Raw genomic sequence first — 26,617 nt, forward strand, 5'->3', positions numbered from 1 at the left:
CTGGGAGCAACCACATCAGCTACGAGCTAATCAGCTCACTTGTCATAAATAATGAGGACTGAAAGACTATGTGAAAGCTGTAGGAGTATACCAGAAGCACCAACGCATAGAGCTCCAGTGTTGTGCCAGAAAGACCTTCAGGAAAACGATAACAACAGTTATGCACCAGGAGCATACCAATAATGTTCTTAAGCAGAGCAAGGGTTTTAGTTTCTTGAAGTTACACAATGCCACAAAGCAACATAGACTGCTGGCATGCAGTATAGGTGCACATACACTACACTGACATACAAAGGTACCCAACCCAATTACCTGAATGTTTTTGGAATACAAAAGAAAAATCAGTTTCCGAAGATACATCCTTATAAGATAAAAGCTAAGACATAAAGTTAATATGATCAAAATTAAATTCATGTGCAAGAGGCAATGCTTCACAGTCGCTATCTGTCAACTAAATTTCTTGCCAATGCTTTAAAGCAACAGAGCAATGTCCCCAACATCACAACATCTCCCTTGTCATTTCATTGAATTTAAAGAAGGTTCATAGGCAAAATAAAAGTTGAAGTACACTGTATCGATCCTGAAACATAAACAAAACTGATAATTGTCGTTTTAGTGTTGCTACCTGTATTTACTAGGAATGTTTCAATATCTAGTTTTATTAACTTTAAAACCACCTCAAAATTAATTTTAAAAGTTTAGCTTTTCATGCATATTACTCTGAACAAGAATTTTTTAGGTAAATTTTGTCGTTTGGATATAAAAATTTCCTTCATATCAGAATGAAATTTTCACTCTACAGTGGAGTGTGCACTGATGTGGAACTTACTGGCAGATTAAAACTGTGTGCTGGACTGAGGCTCGAACTCAGGACCTTTCCTTTCACAGGCAAGTGCTCTACTGATTGAGCTACACAAGCATGACTCACGACCCATGCCCACAGCTTCAATTCTGCCAATACCTCTTCTCCTACCTTCACAGGAGAGCTTCTGTGAAGTTTGTAATGTCCCAAGTTCGAGTCTCAGTCTGACACACAGGTTTAATCTGCCGGAAGTTTCATATCCTCAACATGTAACACGTTAGTCAACTGACATAGCTACTGCCTATTTCTGTTAGCTTAATTTGTTGCATACATCTGTACTTCCACAGTAGAAGAGTGCACGCACACTGCCAGCCTGACTAGCTCATGCAGCAAATGTAGAAAACATTCAACTCAGTACCAACAGGCCTTTCTCCACCATACCAGGCCTGCCGGGCTCTTCAATAAATCATAAATCATGATCCCCAGTGTGTGTGCTGGCATCAGTGTGACAGACATCGACGGAAATAAAAAGAAAGTGTAAATATTACTAATAAACAAGATATGTACAGTTTTCTTTAATTTTCTTATTGTGAGAAATCTGTCTTACTCCTTAGTTTCCTGTTGCCTTCCCTCGTAACTGACAACTCTAGGGTACATACTACACTGGGCCAATGTTTCTGCTTCTGACTCTACCTAGCAGAATTTACATGCATTGGAAACTACCTCTGTTGCTTCTTACTGTAATACTTGTTGTGTCTGCTTTATGCCACCCATGATGAACACGACAGTGGCCAAGTAATCTCATCATACCCAAATTAACATGCAAATCAATGCTATATGTTCCACGCAAATCTCAAAATTAATGCTACAGTCTAATGTGGCAGAATGACACTACTGGCTGGAGTGTCACATGGTACATTGGTCCTTGCCACTGAGCACTGTCCCACCACCAGGCTATAGTATGTGGGAAAACTTCTGCTCTTAGTGGATTCTCACATAACTATTAGTGATATTCTTGCAACAAGTAACACAGCAATCGGACTGATACCATCACTACAAAATTTTACTGCCTCAAGATGACACGACAATGTTATCACAAGTAAGAGGATGTTATCTTAATTTACAATATTACTTCAGGATGACATGACAATATTATCACAAGTAAGAGATGGTCATTTTAATTTACATCGGGCATCTCTCTAAGAGTCATCCGCCACATTTCCTCCGATGTTTTGGAAAAAATTTACAGTGCAGTACCTGTAGTGTGAAGAAAGGCACAGGTCAAGGTTCAATTCTGGGAGATGGCATCAGTTTGTTACCATCTACCACCTCCCCCCCCCCCCCCCCTCCCCCATATATATTATGCCAATTCTAATGTAACACAGATACCTATGATTTACTAATAATAAAAATATAATGTATATGTTTTAATATAATAACAATAACAATTTGTTTACATCAGTGCTCAGGGAATATCTTTAGGATAACTTCCAAGAAATTACAGTTCAGGGAAATACAGCATCTGAAAAGCATCTGCCCAAAAATTTGAAAAGTAGTTGTGCTAAGCAATTGATTGAAGAACTATAATTGCAACCAATTCTCACAATTTTGATATAAAAATTTACAAGACACAAAATCAAAAAGTTCTTTCACCATTATTAATATTTCACTCAGCACGACTGTGAACACAGGTCTGCAGACTACAGTTCACAGATCTGTGAATGAGAGGAATGCTGTTTCTTTCAGTCTTAAGACTACAGATACTTGCAGATCACACGTACCCCTATCTTTGCCATGTTATAGTCTGAACAAAGATCTAAGCCATGTGGCAGAGAGCAAACATTTGAGTTCTACATGAAGTGGAGCTAACAGTTATAGTTTTTCTCATTTATAACTGAAATCAAGCTGATTTCAACATTTTAAAAGGCTTCTTGTATTAGTATTACACGTGTAGTAGTAAGGCACATGAACAAAACACACAAACACACACACAGAATTACTAGCTTTCGCAACCGATGGTTGCTTCTTCAGGAAGGAGAGGGAAAGACGAAAGGATGTGGGTTTTAAGGGAGAGGGTAAGGAGTCATTCCAATCCCGGGAGCGGAAAGACTTCCCTTAGGTGAAAAAAAGGACAGGTGTACACTCGCACACACACACATATCCATCCGCACATACACAGACACAAGCAGACATATTTCTGTCTGCTTGTGTCTGTGTATGTGCGGATGGATATGTGTGTGTGTGCGAGTGTACACCTGTCCTTTTTTTCACCTAAGGGAAGTCTTTCCGCTCCCGGGATTGGAATGACTCCTTACCCTCTCCCTTAAAACCCACATCCTTTCGTCTTTCCCTCTCCTTCCTGAAGAAGCAACCATCGGTTGCGAAAGCTAGTAATTCTGTGTGTGTGTTTGTGTGTTTTGTTCATGTGCCTGTCTGCTGGCGCTTTCCCGCTTGGTAAGTCTTGGAATCTTTGTTTTTAATATATTTTTCCCATGTGGAAGTTTCTTTCTATTTTATTTACATGTAGTAGTAAGTTTAACCCAGTTTCTCTCGAACTCCCAATAATAGCTCAATGAATACAATTTTTATATTAAACCACATCAAATGCTAAGAAAAATTTTCAAACATTGTATTAACAGCTTTCTTCTTTTTACAAGCAATGGGATTACAGTTCTTCAGTGAATTCTTGGGTCTGTTACAAAATGAATCATTTAGTTTTCTGGCAATTTCTCAAAATAATGTCTAAACGTTTTTATGCTTTTAGAAGAAATAACATCCATGATATTCAGTTTTTATACAAAGTAAGCACTTACATTTAACAACTTTTTGTTTAAAGTAGCACACAATATCAACATACTGTGCATAATATAGAAGAAAAGTTGATTATAGACAAAACTCTTGCAGGGAGTTTGATATAAAATTCTGTCATCTCAAATTCTTTGTCATTCATTGAGGTTTAGATCTGAGGACCAATATATTTTCAAGAAATTTCACCACTGTAATAAATTATCTTTACCGTAAATAATACAATACATTCAACAGTATTCTAGAACACAGTGTCGTCATGAGCAGTCTACATTTCTGTGGTCTTCGCCAGGGCGGCAAGTAATTTTAGGTGACGTCCAGTTACTTTTAAAAAATTTAATCACAGCTTAAAAAAGCCACTCCTGTTCCTTAATAATTTTATATGAATTTTCACTCACAAAATAATATGAAATACAATATGTATGGATTATTGTGTTCAAAAACCAATGGGAGAAACTACACCTGCAGTCTTGAGACAATTTTTAACAATTAAGTTCATGCGATGAGCTGCTTAGTTGAAGAGAGTCTTCAAGAGGCACTGATAAGGAAGTATCCCAGTTTTCTTTCATATTCTTGATTCTCTTTACTAGCCCCTTTTCTTAGCTGATCAATGTGAGGCCTTGTGTTTTGCCTTTAAAAGACAATACTGCTAGCAATTCTTCCCTAAATGCTTTATTTCCAATATACAAAAAACTACACGAAAATATATATCTGATCTTTATCAACGACGAAACAAGACCCGTTAAGTGCAATAAAGTGGCAAGGTATATTCTGCTGAAGTTCAAGCACACTACTTTTATTGTCAACAGCCCAAATCACAGTATTTATAGTATAGCTTGTGGCTGACAATAGAATACCTTGTATTGTGGCAACAATATTCTTTTTCTCTTCAAAAGGTGCTGTGGCCGCTTCCAACATACATTTTTTAATGATCTCTTTCTGAAAATGGCTTTTGGTGTTTACTTATTGTCCAACATATGTATAATGCTGCTTCGTCAGATTTTTCTTGCCTGCTCAGAGTGATTTAGTAAGGCCGTGCTTTTTCTGTAAAAAGCTAGATATGCCTGAAATTTTCTTTGATTATCTTCTATATCTCCATCTACACACATATATTTTGCAAGCCACTGTGTGGTGCTTAGCAGAGTGTATCCTGTACTACAACTAGTCGTTTCCTTTCCCATCTGACTTGCAAATAGAGTGACGGAAAAACAACTGTATATATGCCTTCGGGTGTAATTTCTCTAATCTTATCTTCATGGTCCTTACTCGAAGTGTATATTGGTGGAAGTAGAACCTTACTGCAGTCTGCTTGGATGCCAGTTCTATAAATTTTCTCTAATTCAAACTTACCGGTAACAAATCTAACAGCCTGCCCTTGAATTGCCTTTAATCTGATCTGGTGCAGTTCCCAAATACTCTAACAGTACTCAACAATGGGTCTCATAAGTGTCCGATGTGCAGTATTCTTTACAGATGAACCATACTTACCTAAAATTCTCCCAATGAATGATCGTGCATTCCCCTTCTTGAAGAATAGAGAGGTACGTATGGAGCAGACACTGTCATTGGTTTAACACATGGTCTATTGATGTAACATTTATTTCACTGTTAACCTGATGCATGTTGTCATTCTAACCAACACAGATTCCTCTGCCATGGACTGACTGTTTTGTGACCAAAAGTCTGGCCCTTATATATCCTCAAAATAATAAGGGCCGAAACTACACATTGTTCAAAGTTAAATTCACAGAAATTAAAATTAAAATGTAACTCAGTAAATTAACTGAATACATTGAAAAAGTCATTCCTTTTAACAGTTTCTTCTACTACAAGGTTTAGGCGAATTATTTATTTAAATCATGAAATTAACAAATATCGTTATGCAAACAATACTTTTGACAAAACTGTTAATTAATTAAAGAATGGCTTTGCTAACATGTTTTTAAATAGAGCCAAATAGATCCTTTAAGAATACTATTAGTTGTTCCTCCAAATGTTTATAATGTGTACAGAAGTTATATCTGTTTATATTTCAACAATAGAATTTAAGTTACAAAACAATTACTGATTTCATCCTACAATGAAAGTTTTAATTAGGATTAGTCAAAATAAATTAGGAAATCAATTACTTACATAAAACTAAGCACAAAATTAGACCTGGTGTCAGATTCTTGAAAGCTGAGGGCCAACCTTTCTCTTTTACGAAAATGCAGATTATATTCGTGTATGTTAATGGAAATTAGTTAAAATTGAAAAAATGAATTTAAGTAGGCAGATGGCAAAACCCAAGAGTGGAAGTAAAATTATCCCAGCTTGTGTCGTCAAAACTGGTCTATGAGTGAGTGGATAGTAGCGTTGAACCCACTTAGCAATTTTATGAAGGACCAGAACTTTCTAGGGCTCTGACAGAGGTGGTTGTTGTAAGCATTGATCTTTTTACAGACACACAAATTTCTCTTAGCATTTGCCTACTGGCATTAGAGCATTCTCTTTTGAACTGAGAGTGCTACAGTCTTTGCTTCCTCAGCATTTTTTTAACTTCATTGTTAAACCACAGTGGGCCTTTCCGTCCTTAACCCACTTATTCAGCACATACTTCTGCAGAGTATGATTTACAATCCCTTTAAACTTTGTTCACAGCTCCTCTACGTCCATCATACTGAACTGAATGATGTCAATTCATTATCTAAGTCTGATTTTAACAGCTGTCTATTTGCTTTTTCTAGCAGAAATACTCACCTAGCCCTCTTGATTGATTTATTACCCAAAGGAAATTTTTCATGGATCTGCTGAGGAGTTGTTTTGTAGTGTTGCTTTCAATTGGCAGTTTTAACAAGAGTGACAGTTTTGTTGCATACGAGGCAAATCAGAACAGCTCCAGGCATATCCTGCAGCATAAAACAATATTGTTCAGTCCATTCTTTCAAAAAATTCATATTTTCACTATCAACTTTACACATTTTATGATCCATATCAATGCAATAAAACATTATAAGCCTTGAAAGTAACAAAAAAAGTTAAGAACAATGCCATACGGGATTGCAACTACTGCTGCAGTGATGATAAAATTTGTCTAATTTACTTATATTTGTTCTTTATAAAGATACTGCTGTATGGCACAAATCATGTGCCAACACATTGCAAAGGAGATGCTTCTATGTCAAAGTGTACATCAATGCACCACAGAGGAGCTACTTTCATGTCACAGGTTGCCATCACCATATATACCACCCCTAACAACAAAATCATCATTTCACATCAAAGTTTTGTACAGTGGCATAAGCTTTTGTTCAAGCTAAGATCACAAAAATTATGTTAAAATGAATATGTCTGCTTTGATTAAAAGAGGGTTCATAGGTTGCTGGAGAGAGAGAGAGAGAGAGAGAGAGAGAGAGAGAATCAGCATGGGTTTCGAAAAAGACGGTCGTGTGAAACCCAGCTCGCGCTATTCGTCCACGAGACTCAGAGGGCCTTAGACACGGGTTCACAGGTAGATGCCGTGTTTCTTGACACAGTTCCCCACAGTCGTTTAATGAACAAAGTAAGAGCATACGGACTATGAGATCAATTGTGTGATTGGATTGAGGAATTCCTAGATAAGAGAACGCAGCATGTCATTCTCAATGGAGAGAAGTCTTCCGAAGTAAGAGTGATTTCAGGTGTGCCGCAGGGGAGTGTCATAGGACCGTTGCTATTCACAATATACATAAATGACCTGGTGGATGACATCGGAAGTTCACTGAGGCTTTTTGCAGATGATGCTGTGGTGTATCGAGAGGTTGCAACAATGGAAAATTGTACTGAAATGCAGGAGGATCTGCAGCGAATTGACGCATGGTGCACGGAATGGCAATTGAATCTTAATGTAGACAAGTGTAATGTGATGCGAATACATAGAAAGATAGGTCCCTTATCATTTAGCTACAAAATAGCAGGTCAGCAACTGGAAGCAGTTAATTCCATAAATTATCTGGGAGTACTCATTAGGAGTGATTTAAAATGGAATGATCATATAAAGATGATCGTCGGTAAAGCAGATGCCAGACTGAGATTCATTGGAAGAATCCTAAGGAAATGCAATCCGACAACAAAGGAAGTAGGTTACAGTACGCTTGTTCGCCCAATGCTTGAATACTGCTCAGCAGTGTGGGATCCGCACCAGGTAGGGTTGATAGAAGAGATAGAGAAGATCCAACGGAGAGCAGCGCGCTTCGTTACAGGATCATTTAGTAATTGCGAAAGCGTTACGGAGATGATAGATAAACTCCAGTGGAAGACTCTGCAGGAGAGACGCTCAGTAGCTCGGTACGGGCTTTTGTTAAAGTTTAGAGAACATATCTTCACCGAAGAGTCAAGCAGTATATTGCTCCCTCCTACGTATATCTCGCGAAGAGACCATGAGGATAAAATCAGAGAGATTAGAGCCCACACAGAAGCATACCGACAATCCTCCTTTCCACGTACAATACGAGACTGGAATAGAAGGGAGAACCGATAGAGGTGCTCAGGGTACCCTCCGCCACACACCGTCAGGTGGCTTGCGGAGTATGGATGTAGATGTAGATGTAGATGTAGAGAGAGAGAGAGAGAGAGAGAGAGAGAGAGAGAGAGAGAGAGAGAGAGAATTTATAAAATTTCCCATTTCATTAAATAAAATTCTTGCATTGCCTTCAGGTGTACAGAGATTTTATGTGGATCAACATAGCATGTCTTCTGCACTACACAGCATAGCAACTATGTATTTAATTTATGTACTAACCATTAAGAACTAATATCAGTCACACAATTAGTTGTAAAATATGATAAAAAATTATATGAATGGCACAGAAACATATTGTTATTCACAGAAAACATTTTTTTAAATAATTTACCTGAGTAATATATGCTTCAAAGAAATTTTTGGTGATCCAGTTCTTGTCCTTCCATGGCCCAGACATGGACTGTGGTCCACCAGTTGCCTACCACGGGTCTAAACCTTCAAGAGTTTCTACACACATTTGAGAAGTCAGTATTTATGTAGTGAAGGGCCTTACTTTTCTGTTTTGTTTTACTCAGTTTCCAGTATGTGCCAGTTCTACTTGTGGACTCACAAATGTGTCAGATTTGTTGCTGATGGCAACTGTGACCAGTCTGAGAATGTGTGCCTTTTGCTGGCCAGTCAGGCTGCAAGCTCACCACATGGGATATCTCTCAGGTAGGCAAGTGGGAAGTATCCTATCTTAAACAAAATCTGTAATTTTCTAGGAGTCCATGGCATTTTTGTGAGTCTTAGTTTTCATGTCATTTTATACTCCTGAAGTTAGCTAAGAAATTTGTAAATTGATGTGTTTCAAAATGCAAACACTTTTACTACTTGTCAACAAACATGTCTTTTTTTTTTAAAAAAAAAAGAAAAAGAAAAAGGTGTTTTTAAAGTTTAACAATGTAGGAAAAGACAGATTGCTACTTACATATCTCTTCCTACATTGTTAAACTTTAAAATACTTTTTTGTAACAAGAAATAGACTGATGTTTGTTGACAATGGAATCTTTTGAAACATTATGGTGTCATGGAGGTCTTTAACACACACTAACACACACACACACACACACACACACACACACACACACACACACAGCATTCTGGCCCAAGAAGGTGGGGTTGGCGATCATGCGTGTGTGTGTGTGGGGGGGGGGGGGGGGGGGGGGGGCGTTTACTGATGAAGGCTGTGGCCGAAAGTTATATGTGAGTGACTTTTAATTGTGTCTGTCTGCAACTTGACATGTCTTCTTTACAGTACTTAGCAATCATCTTTTCCTACATTGTTGATATTCTTACCTGGAGTTTCCATTTTTTTTATTTTTAAAGTATTTTTTCCTGCCTGTTTGATTGTCATAGCCCAAATTAGTCTAATTTGGTATATAGTTTAATCACGTGTGTTAACAGAGACACAATAACATGGCATTAGCAGGCATAGAATGCGGCATATGACCTGAAATCCTCTTAGCATCAAATGCAGTTTACACCAAAAAATGAGAGACATAAAAAGTCAAACAATGGCAAATTCAGGATGGAATTTAACAATATTATGAGAAGGAAAGTTCTTATTCACCATATAGTGGAAATTCATAGTTGCAGATAGCTACAAAAGTTTTCAGCCACTAAGCCCTTCTTCAACAAAACACACACACACACACACACACACACTCTCTGCAGTCTCAGGCAACTGAAACCACACTGTAAATTGCGGTCGACATAGCACTTTTCATATGTAATCCTCCTCGGTATCCCGCACCTTTCAAATCACTTATGACATTTATCATGAATTTGGCACCTATCACCTTTCTACAGTTATGTATCTAATTATTGCTACTACCACTACTTCTAACACAGAAAAACGAGGTGGCCCAGCATTTGAAATAAGAAAATAAAATGAATAATAATGTTTAGATTCAGAACTGACTTTAACGTGAAGAGTTATATTGGGCGGTGAACCAATCCACTTTATTTACACTGGTGTCGAAAATTAAAGCAACAAACAGAAATTTTAAAAGGTTGTGTTTATTTTACCATAAAACACTATCAACAGGTGACAGTAAAGAAAAAACAATATAAAGTATACAGAACATAAACAACTGCAACATGTAAATGGTAGACAAAAATGTTCTTAGTTTTTCCCACCTTAACTGATTTGCACAAACATTCTGATAAGTGGTTTATGTGCTCAGTATGGTGTGTGACCACCTAGGGCAACAATACAGGCCTTACAATGATGGGGCATGCTGTGAATGATGTCATCAATCTCATGTTGAGGCAATAGCACCCTTTCTTCCCGCAAAGCTGCTCACAAGTCTTGGAGAATGGTTGGTGGATGCTGACATAATGCAGTTCATCCCCCTAGTTCATCCCAGACACGTTCTATGGGATTCACATCGGGAGAGCAAGCAGCCCGCCATGTGTGCAATATCTAGCGTTTCTAAGAAAATATCAACTGCCGTGCTGTATGACATCGAACATTATCACCCATCAGTACAAAGTCTGGGTCCACAGCAACTTGCAACAACTACATATGAAGTCCCAAGATCTTGTCAGGTACCTAACAGCAGTTAAACCTTGCTGATCACCATACAATTTCATGGTCTTTGGGATACAGTTTTGTTCTATATGAACTGTCATCACATCCAAGAGACAACAGAATGATTCACATTAAGCGATCAGGCCCCACCAGTGTGCAACTGTCCTGCTCCCATTCTTCCTCTAATGCAGAGTGTCTGGTAAGTGTCTTCTCTTTGCCATACTGCATATCTGTGACTGTATACACAACTGTTGTGCCTGTGGGAGTGATCAACATAATTCCTGCCCACAATATTAGGGATCTTCCTCAACTGGTCTCTTTCCACAATATTTGGGTCCCAAAATTGTGTCCCATGTTCTCTCCAGATGTGAACGCATTGAGAGTCACTCTCTAGACCAAACTGCAACTCATCGAAAAGAACATTGGCCCACTATCTGATCGTCCAGGTGGCATGTTGATGACTCCACTCTAGATGTTCTCTTCCATGAAAATGTGTCAGAGGTACACATAAATCAGCTCTCCGCCAATAAAGGCCACTCTGCCAAAGCCTTCTGTACACCGTTATCCTCGAACAACACGTCCAGAGGATGCTATAAGGTCATATGCCAGTTGGCATGCAGTACTGAGGAGGTACTGTCATGCCCTTACAGCCAATTAATGGTTCTGTCTTTCTGGAGTCACAAGTGGTCATCCCTGCCCTGGTCTTCGGGATACAATTTTGGTCTATATAAACTGTTATCACATCCAAGAAACAATGGAACCACTCACATTAAGCGATCAGAACACGCCAGTATGCAACTGTCCTGCTTCCATTCTTCCTTTGGCCTTCCACTGCAGAGAGTCTGGTAGGTGTCTTCTCGGTGCCATAATGCATTGTCTGTAACTGTATACACAGCTATTGTGAACGTGGGCAGTCTATATGATTATACACGGGACTGGGAAATAGTGGTTTGTTGACTTAATTCTGGACATCAGTGTATTCCCCTCCCCCCCGCCCCCCTCCCCATAAAGGTTTTATCCTTGTCACTGATACTGGTTTCAGTAATTTATGTATGCAGGAACAGAAGGAAATTGTTCTTATTATTGAAGCACTTGTACCTATAACAAGGGCATAATGAATCTGAAAGGAATTCCTTGCTGCAGACACCACATGTCTAACAGGTATGGGCTCTGATAGTACAGGCTATCACAGCTATTATTAATATTGTAAGCAATATGGCCAAACTGAGCTTAAACCATTCCTCAATTTTCCCGTTTCAAGTGCCATGGTACACTGCTACTACATCTGACCCAAACAATGCTTAAGCATTAAGTAATGTTTATAATCTAGTGAATGCTTAACATGAAAAGTTTTTAAGAGTACACACCAAGGAGACAAAATTTGCACATAACCTTGTCATGTTCTGTACATTATTATGTAAATTTTTATAATGGAAATTTAATTGAGTCACACCCAGGGCCGGTTTCAATTTTCCCTTTAATTTCTATGGAATATAAGTGTGGAACGCTTTCTCTGTCACTTCACATACCTCATTGGCAACTCATATAACAGTTTTAATGAACAACCTGTGGGTCTGCTGCAATTCGTTAAATAAACAAACAATCCCACAGATGATTATTTCCATTGGAGATCATCATATTAATGGATTTCAGCATTTTTGCATGTGATTAATGCCATTGAATTAATCTGAGCAACCAGATGCGAAATGTGTGTACATATGCTTTACATAATACATTCAACTACATGGTACCCCTGTACTACTTCAGATCAGACGAACAGGATTTCTTATGTAATAACTATACTACAATTTTAGTGTTAACTGTTTGTTTAAAAAGAATTTTACTTAATTTCTTACTTGGTAATTAACTAGCAAGGTGAACATAAATTTACATGAATCACAGCAATACATTTACAAACTTAAGGTGAACCAAACCATTGCTTGAATAATATCAAGTCTTGATGTGTATATTGATGCATTTGTTATCTGGGTAATTTAATACAAGCAAACTGTGAGAATTGAGGAATATGGTTGTTGATATAAGGAAAACATGTAAGCTTAATGAAAAGCTAGTATTGCTGTGTGATGGATCAAAGTTAGTTCTATGCTAGTTTATAGTTCATCTTACTAGGGTAAAGCTTTCAACATTCGTTCATTTACAAAGGGCGGCAGGTGTGAGGGTACTAGATTTTCCTTGATTTTATAAGTAATAATTCTGATGGATGTAGTGGACTGGTGGAAAAATCACATTCTGTAGTAACATTAAATGAATAAGCTTGACATATTTCACATTAGTGGGAAGAGGAGTTCGAGGATTTTAAGTTACCCCTAGTTGGGATCATACATTCTTTAAATAACTTTGTTTGTTTGTTGTTGTTGATGATGATGATGATGATGATGATGATGTATGTCCATCTGAGGTTTTCCTTTTGGGCTTTGTTCAGTGGTGCGTTTGATCAAACTATGCCTGATGCCACTCTCAATTGCAGGAAAGAGATGACTGCGGCATACGGTGCTCCAAGAAATACCAATGACCCGAATATCCAATGGACAAGAATGTCAGCGGCATTAAGGCTTCTTTGTATGTTTGTGTTATGAGCTTGTCCACCAAACATAATGTGAGTGAGTCGTCATACAAAGAGTGAAGATCAAATAGTGTTTTAGCCATGAGATGTTGATTTGCCTCTGTAACAGAGTTAATAACAATTACTGTAATGAGTTACTATGGAGACTGTCGCGAGTCCATTGACTTTATCTGCATCAGAAGAGTTTGACAGACATGGACTCTCACAAACTTCTTGAAGTTGTGACTGAACAAGAACAGCTGGAATCAGCTACAGTAGCAACTTCACAGTGAAAAGTGACCAATCAGCAACACACACACAGGATGCCAGAGACTCGGATACTCAAGATGGCGATTGTTGACCCATCCTGCTCCAATGAACATCCATCTCAACATTCTGGCTGCAGTGCCATTACAGCCTCAAACCCCGCTGCAAGTCGCAGCAGCCAGCAAAGGAATGATACAGCAATGATGGGTGCCTATAGACACAGATCCTTACCTACTGTTCCAACCCTCTCAACACCCGCCCCTCAGGATGTGGGCTCAAGCAGTGCTTCGCAACCATTGGACCAGCCAGCATCATCCTACACACTTATGCCACTGTAGGCTGGTCCAATTGCTGATGTCATCAGACAGAAGGAGAAGGATGACCATATCGGCAGCACACCTCCCCCTTCCACTCCACTGGTCCTGGCACTATTCCTGGCCATTTCCAGCACTAAGTGCCAAACAAAAGGGGGGGGGGGGGGCAAGGGATTTAATGTCCTACAGTGTCAATATTGATTCAAAGGCTGAGAACTTAAGAGTCATATAAGGCCTCTGGTGAGTGATTTTTAAGTCCCATGCAGCTCATTAAGCAGTCACATGCATACTATATTTACAGCATTTGATTACATACCATTACAGTTTTAGTACAAAGATGCAACATTTTTATTTTTGATTAATTTTATGCACATCTCTCTCGGTACAATGGAATTGGTTCACAATGACTTTGATTTGTTTTTGGATTTCTGTTATCGTACAGTACTCATCCATTCTGACTGGCACTCTTAATTGCTTGTGATTTCCGATGCTCCACTGCTCTATGAAAGTCACGAAATGCAAGTGTTTCTATTGTGATCAACACAAAATTTTTCTTCAATAACTGCTGTGTTGGGAAATAGAATGTGCAATTGTTTCATATCAGTGCACCAACTACTCCCTCTCCAGAGTAGCTTGTGTAACACCGAGAGAGAGAGAGAGAGAGAGAGAGAGAGAGAGAGAGAGAGTGTCATTGTTACTCAACATTCCTAACACTCCAACATAGGTACCATTGAATTATCAAGTCATGAAAATGGTGACACAAGATTTCCAGGATCTGGATCTCCCAGATTCCTTCCAATTCCCTATCCATCTAAGCATAATTTTATGTTGCAGCCTTATGTGAAAAATAAAATTACATGGAGGTTGTTTTTTATATTATTTGAGTGGCATGGAAAAATGTACACAGTTCCACACAAAACTAGGAAATGAAGTATCGCAAAACATAATAACAGAATGTATCTCCAACGAATGCAAAAATTAAAACCAAATTCTGAAATTTTCCTAGCAACATTTAAACACAGTTTCAAACTGATACAAATATAATTTTATAAGAACTTACCTTATTGAAGTCTCGAATGCTGAAGGGCAACTGTTTTTTTGCCAAACTCACTACATTCAAATCAGAAATATGAACTTCTACACCCCCAGTCTTCATATCCTGAAAAAATTAGAAATCTGCAAAGAAGATATTGTCTTAACATTTTTCCTAATAGTTCACAGTAATCTATACAGCTAAAAGTCACATACTCGCAAGTACAACACAGTTAGGTCCCAAATCCACCTGTGGATTTCTCAGAAACTGATGTCTGGGGGGAAGAACCCAGATGACGTGTGGTGAAACAAGCACTGAAGTTATGACTGTCATGTTTTAGAGCATGCTCTGCAACACGACATTGTGTCTTGTCGGTATACACCCTCTGTCTACGCCCACTCATCCTAACTGACAACTTAGTGGTAGTCATGCCAATGTAACAAGTGTGAACTCTGTTTACATAACAGCTGGTATATGACATGTTTCACAGGTGGCTCTCCCTTTGGTAGTATATGTTTTGTCAGTTATAGGGCTTGTGCAGGTGGCATTAGGAGGGAGCATAGGGCTAGTCCTGCAGTGGTGACATTTACAGGGGCAGGAGCCACAGGGCAGGGAGATGGGTGCAGAAGGAGCATGGAGACTGACAGGAATACTGTGGAGATTGAGAAGGCAACGAAAAGCTATTTAGGTGTGGTGGGCAAAATCTCGGACAGGCTAGATCTCATTTCAGGGCATAATTTTAGGAAGTCATAGCCTTGTCAAAGTAGCTCATTAATACTTTCAAGAACAGTATAATACTGAGTGACGAATGATGGTGTGCTCCGAAGTTGTTTTTTGGAGGGATCAACAGTACCAGGATTGGATGTGATGGTCCAGGAAATCTGCTTTTGAACTAGGCTGGTGGCGTAATTTTGTTCTGTGAAGGCTGGGGTGAGAATGGTGATGTATTAGTGTAAAGTTGGCCTTGGATGCCAACTGCCAAAATGTAAGTATTACTGTTTGTTAGTAGGTTTAGGGTCCTGAGATTTTAAGGTGGGACTACAGGTCAGTTTGAATCACACAGACAGGATCTTGATGGCAGATGCTGCAAGTACAGTGTCAGACATCTGGTGTAGAGCTTCACTAACATACTCCTGTCACTCAAAAATCACAGTAGCAGATCCTTTGTCTGCTGGGAGGATCATGACAGAGTCTTAAGCTTTTAGGTAACACACAGCCTAGAATTCTGCAGAGGGCGTGTTAGGACCATGTTTTAGGAACCTGAGAAAGGATTGTTAAGAATGCTGGATGTGACGAATTCTTGAAAGGCTTGTAAGAGATGATTTTGATGTAGTGGTGTGGATCAAGTTGGGATCATAGTCATCACTATTCAAGGGCGGGTTCAATGTCAGATTTGATGTTGGAAAGGTTTTGGAATTGGATTGCAAAGTGGTATTTCCAGGTGACTTTACATGTGATAGCACATCTGTCACCAAAGCAGCATGATTAAATGCAGCCTTCAGCCATTGGTTTGGTTTAGAGACAATGATGACATCTTTACCTTATGGACTCATGGTGAGGCTCACCTTTTAAAATTCCTGAAATCTCTAAATACAGTCTTCCAATTAAATTTCACATGGTCCTATTCCGAATCCCACACCAGTTTCCTTGAAGGTGATCTCATACTAGCCAACGGCCAGCAACACATTTCTGTTCACATTAAATCTTCTAACAAACAATAATACTTACATTTTGACAGTTGCCATTCTTTCCATATCAAATGTTCCCTCCCATACAGCCTTGGCATCCAAGACAAACGTGTTTGTTTGGATGCAGACTCCACCATTCCACCAATATACCACCATTCTAACCTCAGCCCTTCACTGAACATAATTTACCCCACCAGCCTATTTCAAATGCAGATTTCCCGGGCAATCACATCCAATAGTCGTACTGTTGATTCCCCCAAAAAACAACTTTGGAGCACACCACCATTCGTCATTCAGTATTATACTGTTCTTGAAAGTATTAATCAGATCCTTTGACAAGGGCATGGCTTCCTAAAATCATGTCCTGAAATGAGATATAGCCTGTCTCAGATTTTGTCCACCACACCTAGAATAGCTTTTCATTGTCCTCCCAAACTCCACAATAGCCTAATCAGACCCTATGCTCCTTATGCACCTATTTCCCTACCATATGGCTCCTACTCCTCTGACCAGCTCTGCTGTAAGACTCGCCCTATGCACCCTCGTACCACCGCCTATACCAGCCCTGTATCTGGCAAAACATATATTATCAGAGGGACAGCCACCTGCGATACTGCACGTCATAAGCCAACTATTATGCAAATACTTTTCAGTCTTTTACATCAGCATAACTACCACCAAGTTATCAGTTAAAATGAATGGGCATGGGCAGAGGGTGTATACTGCCAACACACAATATACTGTTGCACAGTATGCTCTACAACATGACTTTTTCACCACATGCATCACCTGCATTCTCCCCGCAGACACCGCCGCAGTTTTGCAGATTGACTGAGACGAGGAGTTGTGTTGGATGAAGTGGGTGAAACATGAATGGCGGCGGCGAGTGGGAGGAAGGGTTGGAGTAGGGTGACTGACAGTTTTGGCAGCTGGGAGGGAAGCATCAGGTGCCTGGGACAAGAATACAACATGGACACTGACACTGGAGAGTTTGTGCAGTGCATGATGATGATGTATAATGTTAACATGGATGAGTGAATCTGAAAGGGAGTGACAGAATATAGGAAAGGAAGACTGAGAGGAAGAGAGTGCGAGTGCAACATGAATAAAGTTTACAGTCTTGGTGCAAAGCAGCATCTGAAATTGAGGTCAAATCCCATACACAGAGCTCAGAAGGACTAATGTGTGTGTGTGTGTGTGTGGGGGGGGGGGGGGGGAGGGGTGTGTGGAAGATAGCATGGGTTGTAAAGAAACCACTAAAATGGAGCATGCTGTGCTCAGTAGCATGTTCTGTCATTGGATAGTCAGTTCTGTTCTTGGCAAGTTCTTCAGTGGCCATTCAGTTGTGTAGACAGCTGGTTGGTGAGCACGCCCATATAAAATGCAGAGTAGAAATGGCAGCAGAGCTGGTATGTGACATAAAAGCTTTAACAGTGGCACTGCCTCTGATGGGTTAGGATAGGTCGGTGCTGGATTAGAGTTTGATGTGCTGCGTGCATCTATAAGATAGGTCTTGCACCTGGATATCCCACAGGGATGTGACCTATGTGCCAAGGGGTTAGAAGTGGATGTGTCTTAAGGGTGGGCAAGAATATTGCATAGACAGGGCACGCGGTGGAATACCATTTCAGGGGGGTTGGGAAGGATTGTGGGTACGATGTTCCCGACTTCTGAGCACAACGATAAACAGTCAAAGCCCTGGCAAAGGATATGATGCAGTTGTTTCAGTCTGGGGTGATAGTGGGTAGTGAGGAGGGTGTTCATTTCCAGCTGGTTATTGGGGTGGTGAGAGGATAAGGTGTGTGTGGAAATGAAGTGCCAAGGCTAAAAATCATATATGATCTTGTTCATCAATATCTTTCCCCCAAGAGCCTAAATCACAAGGGATGTTGGTGAACTCTGCACTTAGTTTAAAAATACTAGTTTCTTAATATACACTACACAGGGAGTTCTAAACTAGTTCAGACATTTCCTTTTCATGACTACTTCCCAACAGAAGGTCTATTTAATGCTCTGAACTCTACTAACCTTATGTTGCACTATTTTCCCTGTCTTGTCAAAGTATTCCTGAACTCCTTAAGTTGTCTGCACACTTTTGTCTCCTGTCTCGAGAGCAATGAACATGTTGGATACGCCTACACCAAGCCTAGCAGACTAGCCTGACCTCACTGCTGACAACTGGACCTCTCAACTGTTCTAACTCTGCTTGTGCTACTGTCAGATCAACTACTGTTTGTCCATAATCATGGGGCAACAGCCGCAATTATTACAGTGCCAAAGGGTAGCCACATGTCTTCCCATGCTGGTTACTTCAAAGCACCAAACACAAAATGTCTACGCAGTCTTCACAATATCACTACAAAAATATAATGAGAACAAAATTTTCTAAAAATATAGTAGTGCAATTTGTTTACCTTATAATTTGATGAAAAGGTTCAGAGAAGGGGGTATGTAGATGTATAAAGAAAGCTTTCCAAAAAAGGCTGTAGCATAAAATTCTGCATATTTGATAAATGCACTACAGAGTAAGTTTATATAAGCAAATCTGTCAAATGCTGTAACAATATTATTGAAAAAAAATTAAAAAATAGAACTAAAGAAAGGTGGCAGCCTGTCTCCAATTCTTTTCAATACACACACACACTATATCATCAAAAAACAGGAAACATAGACCACCAGGAATATATCTAGGAAATGAAGGTATTTGAATACACTGTTATCAAGTTGTAATACAAGAAACAATGGATAATGTGCAAAGATCTACTCACTGACTACAGAGGCTAAAATTGGAGCTAGACCTGAATATATCACGACAAAAGAAAAATATTACAGCTATCAAGAGAAACAAACATAAGAGCATGATGATCTTATTCAAAAATCAAACTTCAGTCCAAGTAAAATATGGTAAAGAAATGTTCTTCGTGGAATATAAATAATGAAAGGAATAAAGGCAATTCATTCACAAAAAAAGAATGCACATGTTGCTAAGCTTTCAGACAACGTCCTCACCCAGAGCTAAATAGTACAGAATACACACACACACACACACTTTCATACATGCACATAGACCTTCACCGCCACACTGCAGCCTGACTACAGTGAAGGATTATTGTATCAGGGAAGTGGGTAACAGGAACAGAAGCCCAGGAGACAAATGGAGGGTTAGGGGGAAGGATGGCTGATTGAGAGTGAGAGACAGGAGTAAATGGACATACTCTTTATCTTCTTTGGCAACTAATTCAATGGTGATCATTTATATTTAATCATCCATTTTTATATAATTGTGAAATGCTACCATGGGCTTTAAATAGTCGAAATGGAAAAGTAGGAATGTTGTACCATACGACAACCATGTATTCAAATTGTGGATAAAAACTACATCAGAAATTATTGAAAATGAAAATTCATGATGTTTCTTATGAAAACACACACATTCTCTCTCTCTCTCTCTCTCTCTCTCTCTCTCTCTCTCTCTCTCTCTCTCTCTGGCACATGAACTGAGAAATAGCATACTAAAATTGTTGTAAGCTTTGTACCAGAAATGGAGATAACTACAAATATATATACTGGAAGATCTCCAGAGCTTCATAAATGAAAAGAAACAACTTTTTTTTTCTTTCCCCCAAAACCTTGGTGACATATCTCACATCAGTGCTTTGAAGATCTGTAGCACTGTAAAAGACAGCCAGTTTTGGTCAGTCATCAGCTGAAACAAAAACCAAGGTTCATGCATGGACTCAGTTGTCAGTTATTTGAGAAAGTGAGCTTCTGAGCAAGCAGAGACAGCTGCGAACAGATGAGAAACGAAGATTAGTATTTAAATCAAGTTGAAAATGAAGTCATCAGAGATGGAGTACATCATCAGAATTGGTGTAGGATGAGAACAGAAAGCAGCCATCCCTTTATCAATAGAACCATTCCAATACTGCACTTTAATCAGCTGAAAGTTATAAATGATTGGTCTGAGAGCACTATCAACTCATGGAGCACTACATCAAATAATATACAAAAACTACAAGCAGTACGAGCTTTAAGTTGTGTCTTGAGTATCTCCATAAGGCTACAGAGCATAGAGACTTTTTAAATTACAAGAATTTCTTTTTTAAATGTTATTTTTCCTCGTATTTGCCTCACAAGTTTGGTACATAAAAGGTTTAACAGTTACATTATTGAGGCTGATGTAGTAATGTTAATAATTAAGTTGAATGGAATAAAGTCATTGGCTAATCAGCTACCTCTAACAAATATTTTTTGACATAAAATGTAAGTACAATTTTATGTGATTTTACTTTTTTTCAAAGTGTAGGGTCTAATTCACACCCCTTCCCCTTTTTCTACACGGCCCAAATTCGTCACATTGAAGTTAAAACTTGCAATGTGCCTAATCCACAAAGGAAGCACTAAAAGAAATAGTCGCTGCAAATGCTTTTAAACATACAATACACGATAAGTAACATGTTCATCGTATCATAAAACTAATCTAAAATGTATCATTGCTATGACAGTTCTCACATAATCAGTTAATAATTACATATCTTCAAAACAAAATTTGAGCAACAAAATTTTCTTACAGTATTTTCCTGACCTTGAGGTCTTTCTTGAACAACTCCAGTAGCAGACAAGATGGACTCGTATGGGGTATTTTTTATAACATCAGTGAGATCTCTTCTCTGCAACAAAAATAAATTGTCATTTAGATTCTTCAGTAGAACCTTTCCACAAAATCTTCTCTGCAACAAAAATAAATTGTCATTTAGATTCTTCAGTAGAACCTTTCCACAAAAAGAAAATAATTGAAACTTACCTCTTTTGGTATAACTAGCTGAGTTGAGCCATAGGAGTCTCTTAATGTAATAAACTTCCCCATTCGTTGAAACTCAAGCCAGCCAAATAATTTCACCACACTTCCCACATGCTTCTCAGTGAGGTCTCCACAAGAATGTGTCCGTTTCGTAAACTTGTTCACATTTCCTAGATTTAACACAAATTTGTATAAAATAACTATTACAATGAAAGATTCAAGTAATAAATTAACTCAACGAAGGAGTTCTAAGCACACTACCATTATGAAGCACAGCTGCATCAACTCTCCCCTCGCAATAATCCCCCTGTGATCACTGAGGAGTATTTCTAAAATCATTAAATTTTTCATTACTTTTATTCAATCTCGACTCAAATACTGAAGAATCAGTTCATTCTGTGTGTAAGATGGTTCTCAATCAAGATTTCATCTCTAAGCTGACTAATGCTGTCCTTAATATGAATATTCATTCTTGTTCTTTTTAACAAACATTTAAATTTGTTTAAAAACTTTTTATTTCAAAAATTATTTGTATTAAAAAATTCAGTCTTCTACAATATTTCAGTCTTAAAATATAATTATTTCCAACATTCAATGCCACCATTTCATAGCCTTGACAATTCAGTTCTCAGAAAAACAAATTTCTGCTAAAACAACTTATTATTTTGTTAATTATTCAAATTAAAATCTTTAGATTTTTTCAGAAAATTTTGGGAATCTCCTTAAAAAACGAACTACTTTCCTACTCAACAGTAATAATAATTTCGGCATTTTTTAATTTAATTACTTACATAAACTTATGTCACTGGATACTGTTTCTTTGTTCCTTTTAATTTTCCTGACTTATCTTCATACTAGCTCATCTGCTGGCATTATCTGAGCTTAAATTTTTCCCAATCTTCTATTGGTCCATCTCTTCCTCCTCCCCCCTCTATGCCCCCCACCATCTGTTCATCTACACATGCCTCTTCCCCCGTCTCTGTGACCATCTTGTCCTGTCTTCCTCTGCATCCATCTTTTCCTTCAGTTCTCATTGTCCATCTCTTCCTCTCCCTCTCTTTGTCCATCTCCTATTCCCCTTCTTCCTTTTCCACTTGCCTACATTCTCTGCCCATCTCATCCTTTCTCTCTCCCTGTCCATCACCTCCTCAGAATTGATGTCCATCTCCCTAACCCCCTTTCTCTGTTCACCTCATCCCCCCTCCCCCTCTCTCCAGCCATTTCCCCCTGCCGCATCTCACCTAAACAGCTTCTTCCCTATCCATCTCAATCTTCCCCCAGCCTTGTTAATCTGCAGGTGTAGCCCCAGCAAAACAGGCTGATGAAGCAAGCTCATACTACTTCTAGGTAACACACCTGTCAGGGCAGCTTACATGTCGGGGATTGGAAAAACTTTAATGCCCGCCCCTGATATGTAGGCTGCCCTGCAAAACAGGCTGATAAGGCAGACCGATACTACTACAACACCTGTTGGTGGCTGAAAAATGTTTCCTGCCCCTGGAGTGTAGGTTGACCTGCAATGTGGCTGGTTAAGGCTGGCCAATACTACTCCCATATAATATGCCTGTCGTGCAGGACAGCTTCACGACAAGGAATGAGCAGCACATATTTCTACCCATGCAGTACTGATTCTCATGAAATTTGCTCTTTGTGTACCAAATTTGGCTGAAACTGACCAAGGGGTTTGTGTTTGCATAACTGCAGTTCCAGTAGAAAGAGAACCACTGCTTAGAATGATGTCAAGTTTGAATAGCATATCATTTACGCAAGAGGAAGCGTCATGGGATGAAAAAAAACTTTTGCCAAGAGATGGTGCTGTAAGCATATTAATATAAATGGGACTGGCTACAAATGAGAGATCAATCATAGTACAACAGCTATGGTTTGAGTTGCACATTACGTCATCTGTATTGTTCAAAGTGCAGACTGCACAAGTTCAGCAGAAAACAATAGTGGCAATGTTTGTTACGTAAGTCCATCCACCACAGCATGATTGTACATTATAGTATGGAAAAATCAGTTTTTAATTGTCCTGAGGTCAAAAATTACATAAAAAGCAAAATTACTTTGATTTTTAATTGTTTTGCGACCAAAAATGCTTAAAAATCAAAATTACAACTGTTTCTAATTGTCTTGAGACAGGTGCAAGACATGTTCAATATGCTGTCCACCATTTCCTGCCACAACCTGAAGCAGAGAAACAGCATGTTCCACAACAGATCAGAATGTCTCAGGGTCACATTCAGAATGTGTTGCGCAATGCTCGATTTCAATTCAATTATGTTTGTTAATTTGAGCACTGAACTCATCTTTCAGATAACCCCACAGCCAGAAGTCACACAGATTAAGACCTGGATGGTTAAGCTGTAAGGAAATGGCTGCTGATAATTCTAGCATTTTCAAAATGCCTCTGCAGCATGCAGACAAGCACTATCTTGCATCAAAATGATCCTTCCCATACATTCACACTGTTGAAGGGATGGAATGACATTGATGGGCAAAAGACACTCACAGCATTTACCAGTGACTGTACAGGTAGCAGAACACACAGGACTCATCTCCTCGAAAAATACAGCTCCCATAAACAATGCCATCAAACTGCACCACACAGTCACGTTTGCACAATGAAACGGTACTGGTCAATGTGCATGTAGATTTTACCATTGCCCATTTTCTGCAATTCTGTGTACTGATATGTCCTTGAAGATGGGAATGGGCTTCGTTTGTCCACAGAATGTTCCATGGCCATTCACTATCCATTTCCATGCAAGCAAGAAATTCCAGAGTGAACGTTTATATTGCTGGCAGGTCAGCAGGAAGCAACTCCTGAACATGGGTGATTTTGTACGGACAGCAATGTTTCGCAGTATTTTAAACACTGTTTTCAAAGATCTGGCCAACATTCGGGCAATTCCCTGAGCAGGGCATGTTTGCATACCACCACTCCTGCAATGCTGTGGCCACTGATTGTACTTACAAAGAACCAGTCTTTTCGGATTTTTTAATCATTTTCTCCAGAGCCTCACCAGACATCATAATAATGCCTTTTCCATATCCTTGAGTGTCCAGAATTTCTGCTATGTTAGTGGTGCAGAGTAACCATTCTAGTAAAAGAGCCTTGCCAGTAGCATATGACACTTCATGGAGGCAGTCACTTTGGGCGAATCGGACAAAAACTAAGGAACAGCTGTGCGCCATACTTCTGTTGGTGTTACAGCACAATCTATTGGCAAACATTTTTGTGTTTTTTTTCCATGATGTTTCTCGTGCAGCAATAATATGCTGTTCAAACCTGACATCATTCTGAGCGGAGGTTATTTCTCTACAGCATTTTGAAACTACCACCTCTATCTGTCCATCTCTTCCTCCCAACACTCTCTGCCCCTTCAACTCCCCCCCCCCCCCCCACCTTTCCTTGTCCATCTCTTCTGCACCTTCTCTCTGATCATATTTTCACCCCTCCCTCAGTCCATATCCTCCTCCCCCATCTTCCTTTTCCACCTGTCCACTAAACATGTACACCTTCCACTTGTCTCCTGTATCTCCCTCTCTTTCTTCTCTCTCTGTTCATCTCCGCTAAACTCTCTCTCTGTCCACTACTTCTCCACTCTCTGGCCATATACTCCTCCCCTCTCTCTGTATACCTCTTCTGCAGTTCCTTGTCCTTCTCTCTGCTCATCTCCTTTCTGTCCCCCTCTGTCCATCTACTACTCCTCCAACTCTCTCTGTCAATCCTGTTGCCCCCACCCCCTTGTCCAACTACTCCATCCCCTCTCTTTACCTATCTTGCCCTGCCCCTCTAATCCCTACCCATATGCTCTTGCACCCTTTTCTCTCAATCTACTCCTTCCCACCTTCTACCACCTTTTCCTTCATCAATCTCCTCCTGCCCCACTCTCCCTATCCATCTCTCCCTTCCCTCTCCGTACCCATCTGCTTCTCCCTGTCCCTTACTTCTGCCCCCTTCCCCTATTGATCTCCACCTCCCCCATCTCACCACCCATCTCCTCCTCTTTCCTTTGCGTCCCCCCCCCCTACTCGCCCCTCTCTGTTCAACCCCTCCAGTTCTGTGTCCATCCCTTCCTGCGCCATCTCTCCCTATCCATCCCATCCTGCACCCCCCCTCCCCCATTCTATCCAACCCCTCCTACATCTATCTTGACCCTCTTTCATCCTTGCCTGTCTGCACCTGCAGCCTGTATACAATGGATCAATGAATCAGTCTAATATTACTTCACCACAATATGACTTATGTAAGGCCTCCTACAGGTAAGGCACTGGAATTTTGTTTCTTTCCCCTAACATGTAGGCTGGCCAGCAAACAAGGACAATACGACATGCTGATACTAATCCCACACAACATGCCTGTCATGCCAGGTGACCTAACCATCAGGAGTTAAACATACAATGTATTTGCCGTATCTCCACTCCTATTGGAGCTAGTACATGGTAAACTCCACAGTGCTGATAATTGTGAAGTATGCATTTCATGTGCCAAATTTATTTGACATCAGTCCAAGGTTTTGGAGGGAGATCAACCACATACATACATGCAGTCTGTAAGATTGTCACTTATATTTAACACAATTCTCTCCTCCATTTCTCTGTATCCACCGTTACTTCCCCATCTTTTTGTCTCATTGTCCCTGACAATGTTCACCTCCTCCTCCTCTCTCTTTCCATCTCCCCCTTCCTCTCTTCCTTTTCCACATGCCCACTGTCATAATGGAGGTACTGTTGCTTGTTGGTGGGTCTTCGTGGCAAACAAATCTGCTCCAGTCTGGAATCCCTGAACCATTACACCAGCAACCTGAAAACAGATTTCGCATCCCACAACTACTCTCCCGACCTGGTACGGAAGCAAATTACCAGAGCCACTTCCACATCCTCTCAAACCCACAACCTCCCACAGAAAAACCCCAAAAGTGCCCCACTTGTGACAGGATACTTTCCAGGACTGGATCAGACTCTGAATGTGGCTCTCCAGCAGGGATACGACTTCCTCAAATCCTGCCCTGAAATGAGATCCATCCTTCATGAAATCCTCCCCACTTCACCAAGAGTGTCTTTCCGCCATCCACCTAACCTTCGTAACCTCTTGCTTCATCCCTATGAAATCCCCAAACCACCTTCCCTACCCTCTGGCTCCTACCCTTGTAACCGCCCCCCGTGTAAAACCTGTCCCATGCACCCTCCCACCACCACCTACTCCAGTCCTGTAACCCGGAAGGTGTACACGATCAAAGGCAGAGCCACATGTAAAGCACCCACATGATTTACCAACTGACT

At 39.8% G+C, this 26,617-nt stretch overlaps 1 protein-coding gene across 3 annotated transcripts in view; it reads right to left on the minus strand.

The window, feature by feature from the left end:
• Positions 1 to 26,617, minus strand: part of LOC126321593 (aspartate--tRNA ligase, mitochondrial-like) — a 146,225-nt gene that overhangs the window by 64,249 nt on the left and 55,359 nt on the right. For all 3 annotated transcript variants that reach the window (XM_049994200.1, XM_049994199.1, XM_049994198.1), the window contains 3 exons: positions 21,332 to 21,498; positions 21,099 to 21,197; positions 14,867 to 14,965 (listed from right to left, as the gene is read on the minus strand). In XM_049994200.1, coding sequence (XP_049850157.1) covers positions 14,867 to 14,965; positions 21,099 to 21,197; positions 21,332 to 21,394 — 261 coding nt within the window. In that variant the 5' untranslated portion in view covers positions 21,395 to 21,498. The remainder of the gene's footprint in view (positions 1 to 14,866; positions 14,966 to 21,098; positions 21,198 to 21,331; positions 21,499 to 26,617) is intronic.

Source organism: Schistocerca gregaria, chromosome 2, assembly GCF_023897955.1.
Source record: "Schistocerca gregaria isolate iqSchGreg1 chromosome 2, iqSchGreg1.2, whole genome shotgun sequence".
Taxonomy (NCBI): Eukaryota; Metazoa; Arthropoda; class Insecta; order Orthoptera; family Acrididae; genus Schistocerca; species Schistocerca gregaria.